General features: G+C 40.2%; 2 protein-coding genes and 1 long non-coding RNA gene across 5 annotated transcripts; 1 reads left to right on the top strand and 2 right to left on the bottom strand.

Moving 5' to 3' along the window:
• Nucleotides 1–652: 652 nt before the first annotated feature.
• Nucleotides 653–1,716, top strand: LOC121720302. 3 transcript variants are annotated; one of them, XR_006034492.1, is made up of 3 exons: nt 653–712; nt 900–973; nt 1,618–1,716. It is a non-coding gene; the product is annotated as an uncharacterized LOC121720302 (long non-coding RNA). The 3 variants fall into 3 exon arrangements; XR_006034490.1 differs by lacking the exon at nt 653–712 and having other exon boundaries at nt 720–973; XR_006034491.1 differs by lacking the exon at nt 653–712 and having other exon boundaries at nt 720–1,283.
• Nucleotides 1,717–6,950: 5,234 nt separating this feature from the next.
• Nucleotides 6,951–26,106, bottom strand: LOC121720230 (C-X-C chemokine receptor type 3-like). Its single transcript, XM_042106214.1, has 3 exons — nt 26,056–26,106; nt 8,897–9,260; nt 6,951–7,692 (listed from the first exon to the last, which is right to left on the bottom strand). The coding sequence occupies exons 1-3, from the start codon at nt 26,058–26,060 to the stop codon at nt 7,039–7,041; spliced, it is 1,023 nt and encodes a 340-aa protein (XP_041962148.1). The 5' UTR covers nt 26,061–26,106; the 3' UTR covers nt 6,951–7,038.
• cxcr3.1 (chemokine (C-X-C motif) receptor 3, tandem duplicate 1) lies at nt 22,286–26,171 on the bottom strand. Its single transcript, XM_042106204.1, has 3 exons — nt 26,056–26,171; nt 23,836–24,198; nt 22,286–23,688 (listed from the first exon to the last, which is right to left on the bottom strand). The coding sequence occupies exons 1-3, from the start codon at nt 26,068–26,070 to the stop codon at nt 22,963–22,965; spliced, it is 1,104 nt and encodes a 367-aa protein (XP_041962138.1). The 5' UTR covers nt 26,071–26,171; the 3' UTR covers nt 22,286–22,962.
• Nucleotides 26,172–27,731: the final 1,560 nt, after the last annotated feature.

The raw sequence follows: 27,731 nt of genomic DNA, 5'->3' as shown, positions 1-27,731 counted from the left end.
ATGCCTCAAGAGATAGTTAAAATATAAATAAGATAATAATAAGATACATTAAGTTACTGACTATGGCATTGCTTCACTTAATGTACAATCTCTGTGGGAGGAAGGTACCTTTGAAACTCAGGTCTACCCTAAAGATTTGTCATTCTAGTGCAGGGGTCTCAAACTCAAATGAGCTGGGGGCCAATTCTGCCAACGTCATCTGATTGGAGGGCCGGCTATTTCTGAAAATGCAATGTTCTTTTTTTCAAATACCACACAAAACTGCAAACAGAAAGTGCAAGTGTTTTTATCTAGTTTTAGACATCTGTGCTAGCAACCTTAGCTTATAAATAAAATAATGATAAAATAAATATTAATACAAATTATAAAATAAATGAAAAACATAAAAACAGGTATGTGTGTGTGTTTCACACCAAATAAAAATATTTCCTCTCATAACTTTTTTAAACCTGGCAAACTAGGCATCAGGGTTAAGAAAGCCATTGCCAACACCATTGGATTTTTATATCAAAATGTCAAAAGGCCATGGCTTGAAAGTGGTCAGAGATAAAGTCCTACTGTAAATGTAAAAATCTTTGAGTAAAACAAAAGTTTATGAAGGGGGTAAATTTACCCACACTCTAAAAAATGATTCAGAGGTTAGTAGATAAAACTTAAAATGAAGAACATTTTCGACATAAAAAAATTAAGTTTGCTACTTGTACATGTATAGGTGAGTTGACAATTTATTTTAAGGAGTTTGTAATACTGAAAAAGAAAGAAAGCTGTCTCAACTTATTCATATATGGATTTTCAACACACAGTCTTGCTTTCACCTAACAATAGAAAGTATTAAGTTCCTGAAACTTGTAAATCTCGTGACCAAACTTATAAAGCTAATAACACGATTGAACGTTCAGGACCTTCCAGACCACGCCTGAGAAGTAACAGAAATTATGGCACAGGATCCTGTAGCCTGCATCGAACATCACAGGTACGTGCAAAGTAGTCTAGCCTACTATTTTTGTGTTTGTTTTAAAAGCAACAGCTATCAAACAACGGCACACAGTGCGTCAAAATCTTTGTCACGTGACAGTCAAATGAAATTAACGCTACAGCTTGCCCTTTTGCTAATTTGAATATTTGAAAAGATGGATTTTAGCTATCTACAGACAGTAGCTATCGTGTCTTCCAAGCTAGCTGCTGCTTGCACGGTAATTAAACCATTTGAAAAGATGACTTTGGTAGCTGGCGTCTTCAAAGTTACCTGCAGCCTGCCCTTTGATCATTTGGAGTTAGTAAAGGTAAATTTAGCTGTCTGGTGTCTTCAAATTTCACCGTGGCAGCTGTATTCCGCACTTAACATTTTAGCATTGCTAGTTCTAACACTGCACGTGTTTGAGGATCATATTTGGTCGTCCTAGTTAAGCCTAACATTGTCACTATTTATGAAGGTTTGTGGGCCATTTGACATTCTTAGCTTAACCTGAACATAGGCCTAATAGGTAGGCCAACATTTATTTATTTTTGAAGTTTGAGAAATATTATGTGTCAATCCCTGCAAACCATGTAGATTTTGTTCATTTTGTTGTTTGTCTTGAGGTAAATTTTCTAACATTGTGCCTTTCTTTTATACAGATAAATGACGAATTCAGACGGAGCTCTACATTCATTCATTGCACAACTGGACCAGTTGCCATTGCTTTAAAAATAAACAATGCTTTCAGAAAATTTAAATTGCTGTGTGCTTTTATTCAGACAGAAGTGAAGTAAGTTACTATAACTTAAAAAGATCCATGCAAATTGTTACCTTAATTTTTTTTAAGTCATTTCAACTCAAGTTGTTTTTTGAGTAAATATTGTGAGACTTTTATAGTGAGAAGAACTCAATTAGTTTAGCACAATCAACCTGATTTGTCCTCTAAAAGCTTAATTAAGTTGAACCAACTTAATTATATTAATTTGATCATATAATATAATTCAGTTGTTCTAACTATATAAGTCTCACAATATTTACTCAAAAACGGCTTGAGTTGAAATTACTTAAAAAGATCCATGCAAATTGTTACCTCAATTTTTTTAAGTTGAGTAAGTGTATTATTTTTTAGAGTGCATGTAATTTGTCACTGGATGGCAAGCACCTCAAATTATGCACCTTTCAGTAAATACTGGATGAACATATTTAAGCAGGTTTACTTTCCTTTTTTCATATTACCCACATAACAAATTAACAGGAAAACACCTAAGATGTTGTGGTTTAGTAATAGATTACTACAATATAGGCCTACAATAAAGTATTCTGGTCAAACAGTTCCTATCGCGGGTAATCTGCAGTACCCAGAAGTTCGCATCATATTGCGGGTGACTTTGTAGTTCTTTAGAGCCCTATTTCTACTAGCCCTGCTGTCTGTACCACATCCATTACGGACACTATCACGATTACCACTGCAACCTCCAATCTATGTTGGGCAGAGGGTCGAAACAAGCATGGTATGCTTAGTGGACACCGTTGTATACACGCACCTCCATTCACAGACGCACCGTGACTATCACTGTCATAGACGATCGATCATAATCTCCAAAAGGATATTCTCCTTCAGAATTAGAATAGGTGAATAACATAGCTTACCTAAGACTTAATCACACGTGAACGTTTTCTGATGTCTTGCACATAGTGGAGCAGAGTAGGCCTACAAATGAGATGTCATCGTACCTGGATCTATCGTCTATTTTAATCAGTATCGTTGTTTGTCGCAATTAATAGCCTCAAGGGCCGGATTACATTATTATTTTGTCATACGTCGCGGGCCGGAATTGGGCAGGACGCGGGCCGGATTTGGCCCGCAGGCCGGGTGTTTGAGACCCCTGTTCTAGTGTGAAACAAAAAGTAAATTCAGAGCGGAGCTTGGTTTGTATTCAATGAAAACATAGTCCCAACCATGCATTTTGACAAATTACTTTTGTTTATGGCATTGACGTGGGAGGGAGCAAATGATCAAGGACCGACACATTTTAACACATTGTCATCCCACAGCTTACTGGATGGCCATGAACTGTGCTCATCTCTTTTAGGAGGAATTCATAGTTTGACTGAAAACGGATGTGAACTTGATCTCAATTTTGAAATCGTTCATTTTCAAGACTTCAAGTTCATATTTTCATCTTGAATGTTCAGGGAGGGATTCAACTTTTCAGCCAATGATAACATGACATTCAAATGGCAGCTTTGCAAATGTATATGCAAATACTAGTTTGTCTAGGAGATAGAAGCAGCTGGCAGGCTCCAAGTATGTGGTTTAGTGACCAACCTGGGTAAGTTAACTCAGAGTACTGTAAGGTGTAAACCTCCTAATAGAAGAGCTATATGGCTTCATTCTCCTAACAAAACAATGTAGGGCTCTTGTTGTAGGAGGTTTACCACTTACCCTGAGTTAACTTACCCAGGTTTGTCACTAAACCACGTACTTGGAATATCCCCCAAATGAAATGACTGATGCTTAAGGTTCCTCATTCCAAGCCAGGAAAATCAGCCTTTTGTAATAACACCTCTTAATATTTAACACATTCTAAAAATGAACTCTGTACTTTCCTGTGGTCAATTCAGATCTGTTATCACAAACCTGACTCAATTTGTAACCGTTTCATTTGTTCTTCCCCTTTCCCCTCTGAATTGTTGTCTTTTTACTGTTTATTTGTTTATATTATATTTTTGGTTTATTTATACATTTCACTTAAACTATTGTATACTATTTTGTTTGTTGTTGTTTTTTTGTGATTGTAATCTCAATGAGGACTATCGTTAATGAACTTCCAAGAATTAATAAAGGTTAACTATTAGCTCAACCTAAGTCTCATGAGAAACAAGACAAGACATGAAAGGCAAGATAAGATGTGATGTGTTGTCATACTGTATATTGACTAATGTTCCATATTGATATTTCCATGTACTGTATGTTTTCTTATCTCTGGTTCATACCAGTGTTTTGTTCTTTGCCATTCACATGACACGAGACTGTGCTCTGCTCAACCTCGTAATGTTATTGGCAGAGCAGAACCATTCTGTTCCCATGAGGACTCGCATACCACAGAGTAGAGTTATGTGTACTTTCCCAAGACCCAAAGTAAATCATGATCTTGCTAATACCAAAACTTACAATCATGGTCTACAGTATTTCCTGAATATGGGGAAGCGCTGTGTGATGAGGGAACTGAACTTCTCCTCCTGCAGTAGGCCTACATTGCAACATTTCTTGCTTTTGCTCTGCAATCGGGGACACTTAAGTGTCTCAAGAACCACATGGTTGGGTGGCTTCTGAGCACATGCCTCTCTGTGTGTCATAAACTAAAGGCGTGTTCTTTTGTTTCTCAAATGTTTTGGTCTTGAGATTGAGATGCCACTGCTGGCTCTACTGGTAGAACAGGGTGCCAAGAACAGGTTTTTACCTGGAGCAGAACTGCTATTGGAGTGAAGCCTTATTGGCTCCAGTGTATAGCTAAGCCACTTTGGACAAATATGTTTTGCTTTAATAATTATCTTATAGCTTTCTCATTAAAAATACAATGTGGAACATGAAATGATGATGTGTGGAAATGATTATCCCTTTGAAAACATAAAGATTCTATCTCTCTAAAGAGAAAGGTTTTTTTGTTTTACATTCAAGCATTTACAGGAGCTTATGATGCAACAGGCCTGGGCTTGTGTGGCCACTGCTGCTACCCTGTGGTTGGCTGTTGTAGCTGCTCTGAAATGGTTAGAGTAAGAGGCACTCCCTTTCATATAACTGGTGCACTCACATCGACATGCAAGCATTCAAAGACCAGTGAGTTTTTTGTGTAATTTTATTTAATTTCAAAAAAGTATAAAAAGTGACAAAATCTCTACAGGTTTACAAACACTTAGGAAAGCAAAATTTAAAATGAGATATCATCTTTAAGAGACGCTTAAGAGAAATAAAATGAGATAACAATAGATTGAGAAGAAAAACATTGCATCATATTTCTATGATCTTAACAATTTATGTAAGCATATTTTATATATTCGAACCAAAGACCAAGGAAAACACACCAGAGAGGTAGCTCACCCCTCCCTTCAAGTCAGTGTTTTGTTATTGTTGGGGACATGCTGTCCTCACTTTGTTTCTTTGCAGTTCACAGAGCCAGGGCTGTGTACGAAGACCAGGTTTTTATTTACCGTGAACACAGAGCCAGGGCTGTGTACGAAGACCAGGTTTTTATTTACAGTGAATACAGAGCCAGGGCTGTGTACGAAGACCAGGTTTTTATTTACAGTGAACACAGAGAAGGGAGCGCAAGCAGATCGTGAGGAGATGTTTGCTGTATGTTACAAAAAAGTGTTACGCGTTGTAAATCAATTAGAATTGCTTTCTTTAATTGGACTTCGGCTTAGACAAGTTCAAGGCTATTTCACAGCTAAGAACTCTTAATGTCTCCAGATGAAATGCTATGGGGTGTAGACCTAAGGCACACGGATCATCCATAAAACACTTACCCTTACGTAGAATTTACCCCTCTCATGCCATCGGGGCTGTGAGAGGTTTTTGCAACCAGTGTTTCTTACTGGAGCTTATGACAAAATACGCTTCAGTTTGTGTGGCCACTGCTGCCACCCTGTGGTTGGCTCCTGTTTCAAATGACTGGGGTGAGAGGAACTGCTGAGTGTGATATAGACAAAGCGAAACCCATGTGAGTGAGTGCAATGATATGAAAAAATCATGTGAGCTGGAAGCTTTACCTGTTTACAGCAATCCACCAACCATGAGGCAAAGCCATCCTGTCAACTCTGGTAAGGATTTGATTTATTTTATTCAAGCATTTGACGCTTTTACCCAAAGTGATTTACTGATATCAATTTAGATACAGGGCCAGTGTTTCTGGTGTTATTTAAGTGCCTTGATCAAGGGCACACTGCTGGCAGCTGGGAATAGGGATGAGATGTATTTCTGAGAGAGCCCCTGACATGCCTCAGGCTGGATGCACAAAACCAAAAAAAAAAGTTTTATTGGTTTTATTGTGCTCCTTATAGTGCTAAAATGTGCTGACTTCATGCAGTTTGTTTACATGATTAACTTTAGATCAAAGTAGCATTTAAAGACCACTGTGTTTTATTGCTTGTTTAATGCAAAGTACAAAAGGGAGAAATATACAAAATATATCTCTACAAGTTTAGAACAGTTCGAGAAAACAAAAAAAGTTTATAAAAGCCATAGTATTACAAAAAATAAAAAGAAACAAAAGAACATAAGAAACATATCATTTTAAGAGATTTTATAAAGATGGTAATGTTTTAAATGTGCAGGACTGCCAAACATACTTGTTTGGATATCAAAATATAACATTAATATACAGTATACTTCAGTTAGCAAGTTGCTGGCTAAATAGTTTGTTAGGTTTATAAGACCCTAAAATAAAATTCTTGTCTTGAGAAAAGAATATCAGACAGATGCAGGGTTTATCAATAATACGACCACCATTCGGCAACTTAAGGTGGATTAAAAAAAAAACACACACACAATACACTGTCTTATTATCGCCTGCTTTTTTACATTACATTTCAATTCCAACTCAATTTTAGCATAAGTTGCATTGAAAAATACTTTTATTTAGACTAAAACCGTTTGTCGATCAAAACCATAGATCAAAGTTTACTTACTTTACCTCTCAACTAAACCTACAGTTGCTGGAAGCTAAATAGTTTGTTAGTTTTATCTAAAATCTTAAAACTATACCTCTCAACTTCCTATATCCTGCCCACTTGTCTCCTAGCACTGAAAAAAGATGGAAGAATACTCTACCTAGCAAAAACCGAGTGGCTAATGGAAACTTTGCTCCATCCATCAATATTTTAGTTTCATGCATTTAAAAAATGACCAGAACAGAAAAATGAAACTGCATCAGAATGTCAAGAAAAAGGCCTCTTCAGATGTCTCTTCTGCCCTCCCTCCCAAGTCCCCCACCCCCCACCCCCAAGGAGGCAGAGGTGTTGGTGGTGTCCACCGTGTCCGACCACATGGAGCCCTGTGTGATGTTCTGGCCATCCTGCTATTCAGCAGGCAGCGTAGAGCCTCTTTTCAGCATCTCCACTAGGTGGCGGCGGAACTTCATCCACACGAAGGCATACAGCACAGGGTTGATGCAGCAGTGCAGGTAGCCCAGCGAGGAGGTGATGGTCAGGGAGATGTCCAGGGTGGTGAACGTGTCGCAGGAGGCGTTGCCGGAGGCCGAACTGTCGTTGGCATGCAGCGTGTCTGCCATCAGGGTGAGGTTGTAGGGCGTCCAGCTGATGAAGAAGGCAATCACCAGGGCCACAATTACCCGCATGTCTTTCTGCTTCTGTAGATTCTGAGAGCCACAGCAGAGACGCAGCAAGATGCGGGTGTAGCAGAGCACCATGACCGCGGCTGGGAGGAGGAATCCTAGAATGTGGTAGAGCCAACGGAAACCTGAACGCCAGTTCCCCTGGGGCACAGGGTAGAGAGGCACACACTCTGTCTTATCTCGTCTAGGATCGTACGAAGGACTAAGGTACAGCCAGTCGGGAATGGACAGCAGACAGCAGATAAACCACACGGCCAGGCAACTGGCCTGAACTACCCAGGGCTTCTTGGGGGAGTACATTTGTACACCGTGATTGATGGACACATAGCGGTCCACACTGATGCAGGCTAGGAGGAAGATCCCACAGTAGTACTTCATCTGTTTGTGCAAAGAAGCAGAGCAAGGGGAAACAAGCAAAGGAGAAGTTGATGTGATAAATTACCTCTAAGGAATTACACTTCAATACAAATGTAAAGGAATGTTGCCCCGGGTTTGAAGCCATGTGTAAATGGAAACAAAAGGCAAGGCAAGGCAATCTACCTTACTACGTCCATGCTGTTTACATAATAACTTAGTGCTGTCTCAGTAGAATGTTCTTATATTTTTCTTTCCAAATGTTGACCATTATGCACTCAATATGGACATTCAATATCATGTATGACTGACAGGGAAATATATAAGCCTACTTTTACATAGCTTAGGATGTGTCAGATCTATGATGGTAAAACGGAGAATCATAAATGATCAGACAAGATCCACTATGAAATCCATAAAGAGATGCTCTGCACATAGGCCTATACAATAACTCTGGAATATCAAGACAGTCTTTATTTTCTAACGTCATCAGTAGAGTTCATGTGTAGAGACACTGATGATACTTCGATCAAGGTTTCATGTTGTGTCGAGCCTTCTTAGCGTTTTAAAAATAGCGATTTTGACACGATCTTGTATGAAAATACTAGTGCCCCTACGATTCCCATTCAAAAGGCCATTTGATCCAAAAACGTCAACACGGACAAGCTTAAAAGTGGCGCTTCGGATGTAATTATGCTTTTTTAAACGAAAGTTTGACTCGGGTACATTCACAAAAACACCCTAGGATGCATTTTGGTGAAAGTTACGCTTTAAGACCAAACTGTTCTCTGATGCTTTCTGCTAACTGCACTGAATTACAAATTCTGAATCTGCCTTGAAAATTATTCTATCTTGTGTCTTTTATTTTGTCTTTTTAATTATTCTTTATTTTTAAATGATTTTACCATGTGCGTGTTATGTTTTCTTTTTTATTATGATCTTTACCTTTTAAACTTTTCTTTGATATTGGCCTTCTATGCTTTAATTTGCTATTACTGTTTGCTTTTGTTTATGTAAAGCACATTGAATGACCTCTGTGTATGAAATGCGCTATATAAATAAACTTGACTTGACTTTTTCATATGCAGAAGCAATTCAATGTGCTTTACATGAACAAAAGCATAGAATGGGAAAAAAACAGGAAATTACAATATTAAAAAATAGACAGAAAACTAAGACACTAATATCTATGGGCCTATCGTTTACTTGATCTCATTATGTAGCTCACCTTAAACACTGCTCCAGTGATCTTACAGAGGGTAGTGCCAAATATCCACCCCCTAGATGCCTCCACAGCCCAGAACGGCAGTGTGAACAGCAACAGGACATCGGCCAGGGCCAGGTGCAGGATGAAGGTGTCCGTCACACTCCAAGTCCGCTTCTTCTTCCACAGCACCGCTAGAACCAGCCCGTTTCCCAGCAGCCCCAGAACCAGCGCCACCGAGTACAGGACCGGGATGAAGACCGCCGCAAACTCCATGCTGCGGTCCTGATCGCACACGTTGCCAGCGCAGCAGGTCTCGTCATAACCAATACTGCTGGTAGTCGTAATTGTCATCAAACAACAGGTCATCTCCAGTAAAAACGTAGCCCTGAAAAAGACCAATTTTATAATTTACTGATAATTTACTGATGTCTCATTAATTATTTTAATGGCCCTATTGCATACAGTAGTCATAATCACTACTGTTGATGGTGTAGTTGTAATCGTCACCAAACTCAAGGTTATCTCCACTAAAAACGAACCCCCGAAAAAAATACATAGAGTTTATTGCTGAATACGCTATGAATTCTTTCAATGTCACAAAATGCTATGCTATCAGGTTAATGCTTCTTCCCTACATGGTTCTTGCCTAATCTGGGGGGGGGGGTCACTGTTCGGTTTGGAGGAAATGTGGTTCAATCGAACGCTGTCCATAGGGAGAGGTATGGATTTGCGAAAACTGGAGTGATAGGCTTCTTACTACAAGGTTCATTTTACACAAATATTCAACTTTACTACCACCAAGGCACCTCCAGACCATCACACAACCCTCCATTATGCTTGGCAGATGAAGTCAAACACACCTCTAGCATTTGGTCTGCATTTCACAAATGTTCTTCTTTGTAATCTGAACACCTTCATTTGTCTAGCCAGTGTTCCTCTGTCTATGGACTGTGGTCTTTTTATTGGCCAATCTGAGATTGTGTCGATACTGTGTTTTGCAGGTACTATTAAACAAAACTGCAAGTTTAGGTCCTGAAGTGTCTGTTTGAAGCTAGACACTCTAATGCATTTGTCCTCCTGCTTAGCCGGACATTGACTTTCTGAAGCTTTTTTGACCCAGGTCAAAAAGTCCAGGGATTTCCTTTTAAAAGGGAAGTGCAAGGTTCTCCATGTGGTTAATCTGGGTAGAAGTTTGCATCATGCATGTGATCAAAACATTCTTTGTTGTTAACTTACTTCATAGCTGCACACTTATTGTAAATCGGAGAAGATGAACATGGTGCCTGAATGAGTTCAACACAATTATCACATTTTAAACCAGTATACCCCCACCCTCATTTCCATGCCTTTTCCAAAGTCAAACCCAAGGTCCCTGTGGGATCTTCCACACAAAGAGAAAAAACAGTGTATTGTGGAAGAATTTTTTAGACTGTCCCTAAATTTAATGTGTTTAACATTATAATCCATAATAATGTATAAGGTTTACATACAGTGCATTAAGTTTGGGAAGAATTGGTGTTATTCAGTATTTGCGTCTCTCACTGTTACAATATACATTTCTGTACATCCAACTTGCTCTCTCCATGAATGGAGGCAGACAAGTGACTATGTGATATGCATTGCCTATATACTACTGCAGAGTATAGTGCTGACATATAATTAATATCATGTGATGTGGCTTCCAACAGCAAGAAAGATGCATATGTGGTATTATCTTGAGTCATCTAGTGTCTCTGCTGAAACTACAGCATGACGGTCATGGTTTTTGTCATATGTCTGTATGTAATGGTTTTGCCTGGAAACAATGTAATTGTTTAAGATGAATCTGTATAAGATTGGGCCTCGCCCCAGAGAACTTTGGATTTGCTGCTGGAAGGCTGAGCATTAAGGTTTTACTTTCATTTTAATCTGACAAAAAGTGTGGGGGATAGAATCGTGTTCCAGCAAAAGTGTGTACGTTATAACACCCACACCCCCCACGCTTGCTACGCGCCTTTCTGGTAACATATCCCCAGTCATGATTTTGATCTCCGATTGTGATTAAAAATGATACCTTTTTCACTCCTGCCTGTGCTGCCTGTTTGTTAAAATGTTTACCACCAGTATCATGTCAAAACAGCACAAAACATGAACTTTGTCTCAAACAATGTGTGGGATTATTATTATCCAGAATAGGCTGAATGGGTGTTTATTACCACTTGAATATACAGAACTACACATCAAATATGTGAGAAGTCTTTCAGTTAAAACCAAACAATTTAATTTCATTTGACTATTATTGAATGCATAACTTTAAAGCTGGGAATTTATTATTTTATGAGTTTCGGAGTATCATCTGGCTATACTAGTTGGGTTCTCAGAGATCACAATAGACTCAGACATAACAAAATAAATATTTCCTCATCCACTCTGATGAAGGCTATACAGCTATACAGAATAGGCCTACTCACTGGGTTTGGTGTGGCAACAATTTATCCGCAGTATAATAAACTATACAATAAACTAAATTATAACTAAGTGTACCAAGTTATAGCAATAAGAAGTTTCAGGTTGTCCCTCTTCCTTGCCCGTACATAAGCTTCAATATTTCCACATGTGTGGTTTTATATAGGCCTATACTTAAATAGTAATGCAACCATGGTCCAGTCAAACGCATGCATAATGTATATGTATCGGAGGGAAGGGAAAGAGAGTAAAACTTAAAAAGTTAAAAAATGGGAAATTGAACAGTGGAGGAAACCACTTCTCAGATAATGGACAAACCCCACCATATATCCTACCTAGTCAAATATAGACAAGAAAAAAAATGAAAGTCACACTCACAGCATATGCCTCCATTGTCGCTCACGAAAGTCAGTGTGTCAGTGAGTCACTGAGGTGGTATGACTGTATGTACTGAATAAAGGTAATACTGTAGTATGCTGTGCTGAAGCAGCAGCTGTTTGTCTGTGGTCTGATGAAGTGAGTGTGTATGTGTGTGAGTGTGTGTGTATGCCTCTGTCGGTCTCTCTCTCTCTGCAGTGCTTTGTGGTTGTTGGCAGTGCTGCCCCAATACCAACATGGCACCAGTCAGGATGCTCTCTGCTCTGTCCCTGTAAAGGGCCCAATCCCCACCCATGCAGTTGGATCCTGAAACCAATTGGTGGGAATGGGCTCCAACACTTCTGCCCCTCTGAATCCCAACAAGAGAAAAAGCGAGAAGCTGGGGGCGCTGTGGCGCAACAGGCTACAGCGCCCGTACCATGTTCGGGTTCTAGTGCCCGCGGGGACCCAGGTTCGAATCCGACCTCCGGTCATGTCCCAATCCCACCCCATCTCTCTCTCCTGCGGTCATGTCCCAACCCCACCCCATCTCTCTCTCCTGCGGTCATGTCCCAATCCCACCCCATCTCTCTCTCTCCCATTCACTTCCTGTCTATCTTCACTGTCCTGTCGGAATAAAGGCAAAAAAGCCCAAAAATATACTTTAAAAAAAAAGAGAGAGAAGCTGCTGGACCTCCATCACCATCAACAGTTCAACTGTCCAGAATGCCTGCAACTACAAGTGTCTTGGTACAAGTGCCATCTGGGATGTGTACACCAACTAAAAGAACAACGCCTCTTCCACCTCAGACACCTGAAAAAGTTTCATGAGAACCAAGGTGCATCGGGCCTGTGAGAGGTTTTTGCAAACAGTGCACACTAGAGCTGATGACACAATACGCTTCAGTTTGTGTGGCCACTGCTACCACCATACCACCAACATACATTTGGCAGATAATTTTATGTAAAGTGATTTACAAATACCAATTTTGATACAGGGCGTGTTTCTGGAGCAATTCTGGGTTAAGTGCCTTGATCAGGGGCACAATGCTGGCAGCTGGAAATATTGATCAGGGGCCGTATTCACAAAGCCTTTTATCTTACCACTAGGAGTACTCCTAAATCACACTAAAAGATTTTAGCTAGGAGTTTTCTCGTAAAAGTTATTCACAAAGCCTTTCAGACCTACTCTTAGTAAGGAAAAATGACAACTCCTAAACTAAGAGTGAGTCTTCGTTGCTATGGATCATCATTACTCATGCACAAGCTTGCCTGAAGTGACCACTTTGTTTGGCTGATGATTGTAACGGGGGAATGATTCCAAACACCTCCCTTACGATGATGAGTGACAGGTGACAGGTCTGAGAATGCGTGCGCTACACAAGTAGGCTATTGGAAGGACGGAAGATGATGAATAACTGAATAAAAAGGCCTAGCCTAAATGAATAAAGAGTAAGGCAAAACGGATTGATGCAGTAGGCTATCTTTGCAACATTATTAAATTAATATGTCACCATAGGCTATGCCTACGTTTGCAAAGAGGAGAACATTTTAATTTGATTCACAATGAAACGTTACATTTAATTTACATGTTAACAATGAGTAGTTTTGGTTGTTGTTGGTGGCGTAATTGCATCCCTTTTATGAATGCAAAATTGTTCCCTCGCGATAAGCTCCTGTTGCCGCATAGGCGACGCATTTCAAAACATTGCAACGTGAAATGCCACAAAAAGCTGTTTGTGAATAGGTATTAGTGAGTTAGGAGTCCTCTCGACTTCTTTTAAGCTGTCCCAGACTTAGGTGCTACTTTTAGGTCTAAAATGTTCCGGCAACTCCGACGTTGGATCTGTCAACTCTAACGTCAATATAAAAAATAAAAAGCCTAAACGAAAAATTAATAAATTACTGTGTGTGTAGTGTTCAATGTTAATATCTTTCTTATTAGTCTTTAGAAATAGGGGAAAGACCAAACAGGATACAACAAGCTAATCGAGGATTTGAAAGTGCTTTATCCACAGTATTGGCCACAGAAGGGTGACTGTTCGGGAGAGAGAAGTTGAGACGCTCTGTCAGCAGTTTTGCATTGATAACCCGCGGAATGTCATCAGGGCTTTCAGGAAATACTACCTCTACCATCTCCTCCCCAATGGAAAACACTTCACAGCACCTCATCCACATCAAAGGCATTATGCTAAAGCTCTGGGGCCATATTCACAAAGAATTTTAAGGCTAAAAGTTGCTCCAAACTAGCAAATTTAGGAGCAACTCCTAAAAATGTCACTGTCACACTAATTTTTCTCACTAAAAGTAATTCACAAAGCATGTTAGACCTAAAAGTAGCACCTAAGTCTGGGACAGCTTAAAAGAAGTCGAGAGGACTCCTAACTCCCTAAGACCTATTCACAAACAGCTTCTGGTGGCATTTCGTATCGCAATGTTTTGAAACAGGAGCTTCCAATCGCAAGGGGAAACAATTTTGCATTGTAGGCATAACTAAGGATGCAATAATGCCACCAACAACCAAAAATACTCATTCTCATCATGTAAATACGTCTCATTGTGAATCAAATTCTTTGCAAACGTATAGGCATAGGCATATGGTGACAGATTAATTTAATAATGTTGCAAAGATACTGCATCAATCCGTATGTTTCATTAGGCTACTATAGGCTATTTGTTTCGCCTTAATCTTCATTGATTTAGGCTAGGCCTTTTTATTCAGTTATTCATCATCTTCCATCATTAACTTGTGTAGCAGACGCATTCTCAGACCTGTCACTCATTAATGTAAGGGAGGTGTTTGTGTGTTATTTCTTAATGAAAATTGTGCCAAATGCAGATAATAGTGTGTAGTGTTTTGAACTACCCTGGTAATCCAGAGTTCTCGCGAGAGAGTTGTCAGAGACACTCTGGCAAAGAGCAATGATGCACGTTACTTTTTCCCCTTGCATTCCGGGGAACCAGCTAACTGATGAAGACAGCGCTGCAGCGTTGAAGGACAGTACACATAGGTCGTAATCAGTGGCGTAACAAACCAATGGTGGGCCCAGGTGCGAGAGCCCTGCGCAGGCCCCATACCGACAAACCGGCCCAGGATGAATTAGCTCTGATACATGCAATACACATTAAGGGTGACTTCAATTGTTTATGCAAAGGGCCTGAGGGACCGAAGTAGTTTAGTAGTTACAGATTACAATTTCAAATAAAAAACACACGACTACATATCCATTACATGTGAAAACATTAAAAAATTATTTTATTAACAGCCTGCAGGCCAGGGTAATCTAATATTACTGCATTAACATCAACTCGCATGGAATTATGGGAACACTCAATGCGCCTCTTCAAACCTCTGCTGAAACTGCAAGCGTAGATTGCTTGCTTATAAACTCGCACTGCGCAGAAACAAAACTTAATGTAGCCTAACTTATTTAACCGTCCAGAAACCAAATAAAATCATTCATATGCATACAATCCCCAATATGCGTGAATTAGGCCATTAGAAGAAGGCCATCTTACGAGCCTTTCGTTGTGCAAAATCGTCAACGATGTTCCCAATATTTAATGCTCGGTACTCGATTGGTGCAAATGACAAATAGGGCAGGCTACATAATTGTCAATGTCATATAAGTTCAATTGACCAAACCTGGTCAGGGCCCAATCAGTGCATTTGTTTCTCTTATGTCATCAAACAATACAAAACCACAAAGCATTACAGAAGCGTCACTGTAGTTCTTCCATTCATCCAAAAGCCTATGCAATTCACATAGCTAAATCTGTGCAAATAACTAAAATATGGTAGGCTACATAGCTGCCACTGTGAACATCAATTGGCCAAACCTGGTCAGGGCCCAATCAGTGCATTTTTGTCTCTCTTATGTCATCAGACAATACAAAACCACAATGGTGTGTACATAGCTGCCATTGTGAATATTAAACTTATAAACAAATGCCCAAAACCTTGTCAGGGCCCAGAGGGAAATGAAAAAAGATTCTGCCGTACAGCTGGCGGCAAGCTTCTCTATTACAGTACATTTCTCCCGATGAGTAAACCGCCGGAAGTGTATCTCACCGAGTCATATTGCACAGAAATCGTGTCAAAGAACGCAAAAAAAATAACGGTATTAACCGGTTACCATTATTTTAGATAAACGATTCTGTTCCGGAACATACAGACATACAATGTCCTTTTTAGTCTTTGTCATATTTAGTCATTCAAATATCATTTTGTTAGTCAAGTTTTAGTCAACTAAAAGTCTCGTCATTTTAGTCTAGTTTTAGTCAAAAGAAAACTAAAGGTATCTTAGTCTTAGTCAGTTTTTAGTCAAAACATTTTAGTCTTTTTTTTAATAACAAATTATTTCTGATTACCATTTGAGTCAAATAGTGTTTCACACATCTCAATTTTCCAACAATATTGCGTGTCCACAGGGCTACTCGTCTGTTATGATTACTCATTCTGATTTTTTGTCAGTCAGTATGTTTACATGCACAGGTAAAGTCGAGCTACAGTTGTAGCTCGGCTGGGATTTGACCATAGATAGTAAAAGATTTGACTGGACCACTGTCATGATATTCATAGACCAGTGTTTCTCAAAGTGTGGTCCGCAAGCTATCCCAAGTGGTCCGCGAGCAGACGTGGTAAAATATAATATAAATGAGGTGTTTGCAATATTGAACCAACTTGTATATAAAAATCCAAACAGTTCTGCAACACTGTCTATGTAAGATATGCCAGTTTAAATCATACAGTATGAATCCTCTGACACAGTAAGCAAAGTGCAAAGACAATAAGCAAGGTGGTTCAGTGAGTAGGCCTATTGTGTAGACTAATATACTGTTGAAGTAGGTCTAATCTTTTTTTTTTTTTTAGCTAGGGTTAGTTAAGTGGTCCTTTGTCTGAAAAAGTTTGAAAAACACTGTCATAGACCCAAGTATTAATCTTTTACTCCGCCACGCTAGATGGCGATATGCGCCCAAACGCAACACATTCCCCAAACAAACTCTCCATCTTAGCCATAGCTAACTTGCTAGCAAACTTTGCATCATCAGTCTAACTACAGTGGGCAGTGCTTCGACTTGGCCAGCTTCCCTCGCGGTCCGCGCGCGGGATCACGCGGCATCACGCGACTTTAATTTGTATTTTTCCAGTGACGCTGCAACAACCGGCAGAGGTCTCAAGTGAGCAGGGTGTCTCGTAAAAAGAAATGGAGCTGGAAAACCCTACACAGACTTCACACTTTAGCAGACTGGTTTAGAAATAATTTAATAGCCAGAAATATGCCTGCCCTGCCCTAATAAAGAAATATTTGGTTAACGGCGAGTGAATCCCGTTTGCAGCCGTAGAAGAAACGCAGGACAAATTAAACATTCTGGTTTTCTCCGAGTGCAACGATGATAGACAGACATCATTTGGACAAAATATAGAGCATATAAACCTCCGTTGCTCAGCCAAATGCCTTCCTGTTACGTCCTGTTATCACGGAGAGTGTTTTTCATTTAAAGGCTTGACTTCGTGCTTATTCAGAAGAGCATTTAGTGCTCTCCCCAATCCCAGACGTTCACATTGCATGTTTGTTTGTAATGGATGCAACCGCGAGATACGCTTGTCATAGGCGCCGATACCGTGGGTGCTCCGTCTCTCGGGCAGCCACTGAAAACATCGAGCACCAACGTGTTCCAGGTTACAGTCCCGGCTAAATTTACATTCATTTGAGCAATTGATCAATGAGAGCATCTCTCGTATGAAAATTCCTGACACTTCCCACCTGAAGAATTAACGCAAGGCTTTGTCGGGTCTTCAGCCCCGAATGTTTAAAATGTATATAGCCCTGAATATCATTTTAAAAGTAGTCTGACAAAGCTTATTGTTTTGTGACACAGCTAAACACTGGTACCTCATAGAACGTCTATAACATAGCCTAGGTGGTCGCAACTCACAAAAGTAAAGCAGATAGAAAGAACTCACGCAAATCTAGCCTACAACACGCAGACAGCTTCATGTGCAGGGGAGAGAGCGTGCGCGCGCACTGTGCTTTATGATTGTTGGCTTCTGATGGTATCTTGCTAATTCACTGAACTGCATTAGGTGACACAAATGGTATTGCCTTTATCTTATAACTCCTTGTCTGAGCGACTACCAGGCCTATGGTTTTTAAAAGTCAGATGTTCCCTGACAAAGACATTCAAAAATTAAGAATGTTTATTGACTTGAAAAATACACTAATTTTTGCAAACTCCCTTCATTCAACCCTTGAAGACATCGCGGTCTGGTGCACTATGTAGATCGTTTCTCGTACCATTTAATTTCTCAGAATTTAGGTCTACTAGGCCTACAATAAGGTCATCACCAAATACATCTTTTATTTTTAGTTGATCAACCACAAAGAGTAGCATAGGCCTACTGTGCACAGTGCACTGACGACTGTAGCAGCCCAAGGTAACCAGTTGTTGTAGATGATAGCCTGATACATGTTATAGCCTGGACAACATGTTACCTGGGTGTTACCTACGTTATTAATTAATGGTAGCCTACAATAGTTAATTGATTCGCGTAACATATTAGTTGGCTCAAAGAGTAGGGAATCAGGATGGAGAGAGTCACGCGTGTGTTGCTTTTGCGGGATCGAATCCAGTTTAATGCTAGTTTTCAAAACATATATTTTTTTACATGTCTTTTGTCCGAGTGGCTGTAATGTAGCCGAGCGCTCATGGCGTATGAAAAGCGACCTCAAACCGCCTAAAACAACTTGTTTGTGAATGTCTGACAACTGCTGCAGCGCATGCACGCGCAAGGAAACCAGTAGGTGGAGAAACCAGAAGGCACACAACACCGTAACGATTTTAAGGCTATTTCGCATAGGGTTGCAAAATTCCGGGAATTTTCAAAGTTGGAAACTTTCCATGGGAATTAACGGGAATATATGGGAATTAACAGGAATAAACGGGAATTAATGGGAATCAACTGGGAATTTTTAATATGGCAAGTTAGTCTATAACAGGGAACTTAAATGTAGTGGACAAAAACCCATCTTGCAGTCTAATATTAGTTAAAACAACCTGATTTAATACAATTTCAGTCGAATTTCTACCCTGCACATATGTCAATCATATTAACTTGAATTTCCCCTGGGGATCAATAAAGTATCTATCTATCTATCTATCTATATGCACACAGCAATCGGCATAGGCTGCTAGACATAGAGGAAACCTATGGTGCGTTCATATGCATGGGGAAAAAATGTTCCAACCAATCGGATTTTGTTGTTGAGTGGTGTGGTGTATCTTGGGCAGTTCAGTATTGCTAGTTTAGCACGCTAGTAAACCATAGGCAAAGAATGGGATTCCCACTAGCATGCTAGCTAGCTTTGTATGCTAAGATAAGCACGCTAGTAAACCATAGGCAAAGAATGGGATTCCCACTAGCATGCTAGCTAGCTTTGTATGCTAAGATAAGCGAAAATACCAACATACAATTCATATTGCTTATTACGAAACAAAATGTTAATGTTTGTATATGAAACAGTTTGTATGAATTACCCAAAATTCCCAGTTAATTCCCATAATTTCCTTTAATTCCATGAAAGTTTCCAATTTGGAATATTTCCAAAATTCCCCAACTTAACTTCCCATGGTAAGTTTCCGGAAATTTACCGGAAATTCAATGGTGCTATTTCACACGCATTATAGCCACCCCCACTCACCGGGGTTAGGTGGAAGGTGTTAATAGACGATTGGCGTAGCCTACAGTGGACTAGGGCTGTCAAAATTGCTCAAAAATGACGTTCGAATATCCCCTCTAAAATAAACACATGTATTCGAATATATTGGAATATCTAGGCTATATTATTTGCGCATTATGTCAGTGACGCGCATCATGTCATCTGTTTTTAACTTTTTGTATGGTTATTGCTTGACAGGGGGGATCCCAAGCAGCTTTCAGCCATAAGGCATTTCCTAATTCACCCGACACTGATATTCAAAATGTTGAAACTATTTCGGCATAGCCTATAAGCAGTTTAATTAAATGTAATGTTAGTTGTAAACAAACGGGCTACTTGGTGAGGCTTGGCCTCACAGATGCGCTCGTGCCTTAAATGGCAATACAAATCTTCACGATAGGCCTATTAACTGACCGCCCGATTCATGTTGGCTAGGGGGCAGGGGGGCCATCAGACATTTGTTCCCAAGGGTCTATGAATTGTTAATCCGGCCCTGCCCCCAACGAACGCAACTTTCCACCTCTGAGACAGTTTAAAAGAAGTCTAGAGGACTCCTAACTCACTAAGACCTTACTGTAGGCTGCACAAACCACAGGCCTTTTTTTTGGGCAAGCCTGTATTCGAGGCAGGCCTTCTGTTGAAGAATTTTATATAAATCCTGCGCTAACAGTAATCCTCCTACCCCCCGCTACCACAGCTGTGGATAGTGTGGCATGCTCACGCTTTATGTCTACTTGCAAACTAGGCCTATAGCCCAACCATTTACGTCTTCAAAAAATAACAACTTGCCAGATATGCCTTCATATCTTTGGGCTTCATTCAGCATTTTGTTCTTCCACTGGAAATGACTCTTCTACATTTTCTGCCTGCTGCATCCTTTCTGTTTGTATTGTTTAGAAAATGTTTGACGTCTTGAGTTAATGCATTAAACATTGTTTGCTGGTAACCAGCCACAAATAGCCTACAGATTCTTACGTGCGTACATTCTCTATTCTCTCCAAAATGTGCCCGTTCTATAGGCTGGCCAAGTGCGTAATTCTGCGGCATAAAGCAGATGTATTTGTTTATTGTACAGAAAAATAAAAATAACCTGTCAAGCAGTTAATTGACTACATTGCAGTCAATAAGTAGGGCAAATTACGAAACCAAAACGTGGGTCATAGTTGTCTCTAAGCCTCTGCTGTGAGGCCAAACCCATGAACAAAGACGCATTGATATCTACAATAGTTTTTTTTTTGGCGAAACAAGCTCACAGCCGAACTAGTCATAGCAGTGAAGGGAGAGGCAACTGGCATGTGATCTCCCCACGGGCCAATGGATGTACAAGTTTTCTCCTGTGACCTACGATATTTAATCCAGTGTTTTGTTAAGTTGCAAAATGCTATTCGTTTTAACAAATTTTTATGATAGTATGAAGTACTTTTTGTATAGGGTACTATCTTAATTGCTTTATACTCAGTACTTGATCAATGGCTATTGCATCTGTCTATTGAAAGTGAGAATGTGGCATGTGATCTACTGTGTAGGCTTCATAAAATAAAATAAACAGATTGCTAATGGCCTACAAGCTGATCTGGGGTGCGTACAACTACGGAGGTTAGCGTTTTACTAACAGGATGCAAAAATCCCAATTTAGCCAGTCGTCCTCTATGCCAACAACAATCTTTGCACAATTGTTAATGTTGTCTTTAAACATGCATGGGGCAGGCTCATTTGAGAGAGAGATACAAGGCCAGTGTCTCTGCAGCAATTCAGGGTTAAAGAAGCCCTATGCAACAATTTAATCAAAAATTACCTTAATTATGCAGGTTTGAGAGTCGTTCTGATGGTTCTACAACACTTTTTGGGTCGTTTGGTGGGTGCTTCATCTCCCCAAACGAAAAAACGAATATGCAACTTTCTGGTACTCTGGTAGTCAGATTGTAGTTTCTAAGAAGACTGCAAAACGGACTCCGACTTGGCTTTGTTGCTGTTGAAATTGTAAATAGACTACCCTTGGGTGAACTTAGTTTTTGTAATGTGGTTTGATAGTCTCTTGAACAATGTGTTTGCTCGACCGTTTTATTGTGAGCCCTGTATCTTGGTTTCTTGATGGCTAGCTCGCTAGCTAGTGGGGGTTTAGCGTAGCAGTCACTTTATGTCGTGAAAAATGCGAGCCCAAATCAGGCGAAAACCCAGAAACAGCGAAGGAATAACCAGACTTGCATAGGGTTTCTTTAAGTGCCTTGATCAAGGCCACAATGCTGGTAGCTGGGAATATGGATCAGATATACGTGTAAGTATATACTCTTTTGATCCCGTGAGGGAAATTTGGTCTCTGCATTTATCCCAATCCGTGAATTAGTGAAACATACTTAGCACACAATGAACACACAGTGAGGTGAAGCACACACTAATCCCGGTGCAGTGAGCTGCCTGCAACAACAGCGGCGCCCGGGGAGCAGTGAGGGGTTAGGTGCCTTGCTCAAGGGCACTTCAGCCGTGCCTACTGGTTGGGGTTCGAACCGGCAAACCTCCGGTTATAAGTCCGAAGCGCTAACCAGTAGGCCACGGCTGCCCCAGATATACAGTATTTCAGAGAGAGCACCTGAAATGTCTCAGGCTGGATGCACAAAACCTGAGTTTTATTGGTTTTACTGCACATCATATAGCGCTGAAATGTGCTGACTCCATGAGGGAGACTGAATGCAGTTTGTTTACATGATTAACATGAGGTCTAAGTAACATTTAAAGACCACTTGTTTGTGTTTGGAGTTTGTGTTGTGTTTTATTGCTTGTTTAATGCAAAGTACAAAAGGGACAAATATAGAAAAATATATCTCTATTTTAGAAAAGTTTGAGAAAATAAAAAGTATATATACACAATAGTCTCACAAAAATGTAAAAACAGAGATGTTATAGCAATGTTGATGTTTAACATGTGCAGCATTGCTAAACATACCTGTATGGACATAAACATATTTTATAACATTGTACAACATCTCAAAATATATCATCAATGTATATTATATACATCACTTAGCAAGTTGCTGGAAGCTAAATAGTTTGTTAGTTTTATCTAAAATCTTAAAACTATACCTCTTTACTTCCTACATCCTGCCCACTTGTCTCCTAGCACTGAAAAAAGGATGGAAGAATACTCTACCTGGCCAAAAACCGAGTGGCTAATGGTAACCCTGCTCCATCCATCATTATTTTACACTTAATTAGAAACATTTATGACATTTTTTGTAAGTTGTTTTGAAATACATATCTGCAATACTTCAAATGTGCTGTAAGATTCTTAGTTTTATGCATTTAAAAAAAAAATGACTGGAAAAGAAAAAAATAAACAGCAACAGAATGTCAAGAAATGCTTTGAACATAATGTCAAAAATAGGGACTTTTACTCTCTGAAGCTGGATTTTTACAACTGCTCAGTAGTTTCCGTAAAAAATGCATGCAAGTCACTAGAAGAGTGATGTTGAGGAAGTATTGGGCAGCTAGAGACCCCTATACACTTATACAGCGTCTCTTAATCTCTCAATATCTCCGTCCTACAGTAGCCCTTCAGATCTGGCCTCCTCAGAAGGCCGAGGTGTTGGTGGTGTCCCCAGTCTCTGACCACATGGAGCTCCTGCGTGATAATGTGGCCATCCTGCTCTTCAGCGGGCAGTGCAGCACCTTCAGCATCTCCACTAGCTGCTGCCGGAACTTCACCCCCACAAAGGCATACAGCACAGGGTTGATGCAGCAGTGCAGGTAGCCCAGCGAGGAGGTGATGGTCAGGGAGATGTCCAGGGTGGTCAACGTGTCGCAAGAGGCGTTGCCGGAGGCCGAACTGTTGTTGGTCTGCAGCGTGTCTGCCATCAGGGTGAGGTTGTAGGGCGTCCAGCTGATGAAGAAGGCAATCACCAGGGCCACAATCACCCGCATGGCCCTCTGCTTCTGCAGGTTCTGAGAGCCACGGCAGAGACGCAGCAAGATGCGGGTGTAGCAGAGCACCATGACCGCGGCTGGGAGGAGGAATCCTAGAATGTGGTAGAGCCAACGGAAACCTGAACGCCAGTTCCCCTGGGGCACAGGGTAGAGAGGCACACACTCTGTCTTATGTCGTCTAAGATCGTACGAAGGACTAAGGTACAGCCAGTCGGGAATGGACAGCAGACAGCAAATAAACCACACGGCCAGGCAACTGGCCTGAACTACCCAGGGCTTCTTGCGAGAGTACATCTGCACGGCGTGGATGATGGACACATAGCGGTCCACGCTGATGCAGGCAAGGAGGAATATCCCACAGTAGAAATTGATCTGTTTGTGCAAGGAAGCAGAGTAAGAGGAAACAAGCAAAAGTGAAGTTGGTTGTAGTACACAATTATTGTAATCTGTAACTTACAGACAAAACAAAGGGACTGACATGAACTGATATCATGGAGCATACTGAGTCTTATTATGTACCTTAAACACTGCTCCAGTGATCTTACAGAGGGCAGTGCCAAATATCCACCCCCTAGATGCCTCCACAGCCCAGAACGGCAGTGTGAACAGCAACAGGACATCGGCCAGGGCCAGGTGCAGGATGAAGGTGTCCGTCACACTCCAAGTCCGCTTCTTCTTCCACAGCACCGCTAGAACCAGCCCGTTTCCCAGCAGCCCCAGAACCAGCGCCACCGAGTACAGGACCGGGATGAAGACCGCCGCAAACTCCATGCTGCGGTCCTGATCGCACACGTTGCCAGCGCAGCAGGTCTCGTCATAACCAATACTGCTGTTGTAGTCGTAATTGTCATCAAACAGGTCATCTCCAGTAAAAACGTAGCCCTGAAAAAGACCAATTTCAGAATGTACCGATGTCTCATGAATTATCTTAATGTCACAAAATGCTACATGAATACCAAAATACCAAACATACAAAAATAATCTGTCTAATGTGAAATTGTATCAAAACCGTTGCTGAATGCTGTTAAACTGCTGATGCTGTTTTGTCATTTAGCCACAAGAGGTCACTGAACAATAGGTTTAGATCTCAACCTGTCTCAATCCTACAGCTCTGGAAAACATTAAGAGACCATATTCAAATTTGCAGTGGTCTCTTAATTTTGAATATCAGCTCATTCGAATGTCACTCGGCAACCATAGAATGACTTTCTAGAATTTCCATGGCTTATTTTAATTTGGTTATATTTAGAAATCAGCTCATGTGTGCAATACGTGGTCTGGGAACCAAACGTTCATTTTCTCGTATTTGAAAAAAATGCCCAGATCCGTTTATTGGGTGCCACGGATGTCTATCAAATGTGTCTGTGCATAGCTCATCGTCGTCTTGCTTTCCCACCTGTTCTGTGATTGGTTCCCTATCTCAGGCGAAAATTTGCTTCATGGTCTCCAGGCTGCCTTAGCAGCGTGAATCAAATCACGCGCAAGGCAGCATGGGAACACCCAGGCTATACCTGTGGTGTCTCACAATCAAATGGCAGTGATAGAAGCCTATGTTTTGTTTTTAGTTGGCCGATTACCATCTCAATACAGGAGTATTAGTCTCACAGGTACTGTAAAATTGATATCTCTATCAGTTCACTGAACCTGAGGGAAAACACCTGGAAACTCTTTGTTCCAGATCTTAATCGACTTTGACATTTAGCCTACTACTCTAGAGCAACAGCTGCAAAATTCTACAAACCACAGCTGCCATGATACTCATTTCAGGTGGGGGCTGACTTCCGCGGCACCTACAGTAGAACTTCTCAACCACTCCACCACATTTCGTGAAAATGTGTCAGCTCAGCACACAACAGCACACAACCTTACTTTGAGACACTCCAAATGCCCAGTAAATAACCACATGGTCTTTAACAGGCCTCTCAAAATGCTAACATTCCAGGCAGCAAAAAAAAAAATACACTCATGTACACTCATATACAACATGTATGGGGTTGTTGCAAATTAGGTGACGAAATTATGTACGAACACTGTGAGTGACATCTTTCATTTAAAACAGAACAAAATATTTGATTTTATTTCTGGAATGCATCTATTCAAAATTGCTGGGAGTGATGATAATTGTCACCTGTCTGCAGCAGTGTTCAGACATCACAGAGAGATCGAAGACATTCAAGCATGTCAAATATTTAATCCTTGTGAAAAATGTAAATGGTATCATCCATTAAGGCTATGCTCTCATGAATCAATTTCACTTGATATAAGACAGGTTATCAGTCACCAGCATGCTGGCGTTGAAACGAGTTACCCATGCACTATAATATACTAGATACATAATGATCTAAAATCATAACTACAACACTATTACATAGGATTTCAACACTATTACATAGGATTAGTGATTGACATAATTGATATGTATGTTTTGCACAGTATCAAGTTTTGCCATTTTAAGAAAAAATATAATAAAATAAAAAGTTTTTTTAGAATGTGTGCCTATGGCTATATGGCTATATCTCATGTAAAATACATGCAGAAAAGTGTAAGTTGTATGCACTTAAATAGTAATGCAATTCTATCTGGCTTAGTACAGGCTTATGAACCCTTGGAATAATCTGTGCATATGATAGAGAGAAGAAAAATAGCAAACCAAACTAGCAAAAAAAAAAAAAAAGAAATCGGTGTTACACAGTGAAATGGAGCCAATCAGAAAAGTAGTTTTAAAAAAGTGGCACTTACGGCATATTCCCCCATTGTTCTTCTTAAAAACTGTCAGTGTCACGAAAGAGGGTAGCGGTAGTTGTGGTATATGTGGAACTTGAGTGTGCTTTAGAGGCAGACAAAAAAAAAACGTCAGAACAGTAGTCCTGTTGAGATCGAGGAAATGAAAGATGATAAGATCAGCAGCTCATTCACATATTCAATTCATTACCGACTTCCAATTGTCTATCACACTTTCTGAAAAAATATCAGAATGACATAATTGATATATTTAGTTATATTTTTCTGGCAAGACATCAGTATAAAAAACATGTTGTCTTGTTTATCCCTTTGAAGTCAGGTACAGTAGGCCCATAACAATGTTGGGCTCAAAACTATTGTGCCAAAAAACTAGATGTACCGCAGAGCGGTACAAAATATGACTGCCACCCAGTCCAGCACATTTTTTCCACAAAAATAAGTTGCGCTTGTCAAATTGTGTTCATTTCCTACTTTGTTCCTTTTTTGTGTGTTTGTAACTGAGTGTGTGTAGAGTGTTTGGTTGTTTTTGTGTATATGTGTGCTTCTGTGCAGGGGCACAGGAGATATTTTGAAAGTGAGGGCGACAAAACTGAACACAAACCCATAGTGAGATCAGATTTCCAGTTATTGAATCGCCACCTCTGGCCCATTTTCGACCATCATATTTTTCATTGATTGTTTTCAAAATATTTTTTGATAAAAATGGTCAAAACTGTGAGATGAGCACAACATCAGATCTGCCCTCAGACCAGCTTTTTGCTATGTGCAATATATATATATATTTTTTTTTTAGATGTGTTTCACACTACTTGGGCCAATGGTAGAATAGCCTACTCTAAAAGCAACATGGGATGTTGATATTTTATGAAGCCATGAATGAACAAAAGTTCATCATGCCTATGACCCAAACATACATGATCAAATAGTTAGGCCTACTTAAATAGTTAGGCCTACTAAATCAACTCTCTACTATGTGTTTGCAGTTTAAGGTGCTCTAAGCGATGTCACGTGTTTTTTAGGCTAAAACATTTTATGTCTGCAAACATCACCTAACCAACCGCTAGCTGTCTATGTCCTGAGTACATTGTAAAAAAACACAATCTCTGTGGACAGCCCAGGCTCCCAAAACGGCAACAAAAACAACCTGGGCAAACCTAGCCCGTAAAAACATAACTGTTCCAGCAAATCACACTCCCATATCAATGTAAAAGATGATTGAACTGACAAGAAGCAGACTTCGCAACAGTGGAATCAACTGTAACATACCAACAGTGGAATAACTACCCACCATCATTTCCGTAACCAATGAATGAAGTACGACAAATTTAACAGGTCTGTTTTTAAACTGAACTGCATTTCCCTTTTGTGCTATGAATGCATGCCTATTGCTTACTGGCAACATGTGGGACAAACAGAATAACATCCTGTAAGCTGTCCCGATATACAGAATTAATGAACTTGGTGGAGAAAACTCTTTTCACATCTGGGAGGTCTTTGCATCCGTCTCCTCCATTATTTCTGCATAGCTCGGCGGATGTTATCCCTGGCATACAGTAAATCCTCATGTCAAATCTAGTAAGTGGTTTTAATACTGTCCTGTAGTGAGAATGAACAGCTATTAGGTACTCAGGGTTATGGGGTCCATGTCATAATGTTCTCCCTCAGTATCTTAT

Source organism: Alosa sapidissima, chromosome 10 (assembly GCF_018492685.1).
Source record: "Alosa sapidissima isolate fAloSap1 chromosome 10, fAloSap1.pri, whole genome shotgun sequence".
Classification (NCBI taxonomy): Eukaryota; Metazoa; Chordata; class Actinopteri; order Clupeiformes; family Clupeidae; genus Alosa; species Alosa sapidissima.
Note: the sequence above shows the minus strand (reverse complement) of the source record. Positions and strands in the feature narration are given on the sequence as shown.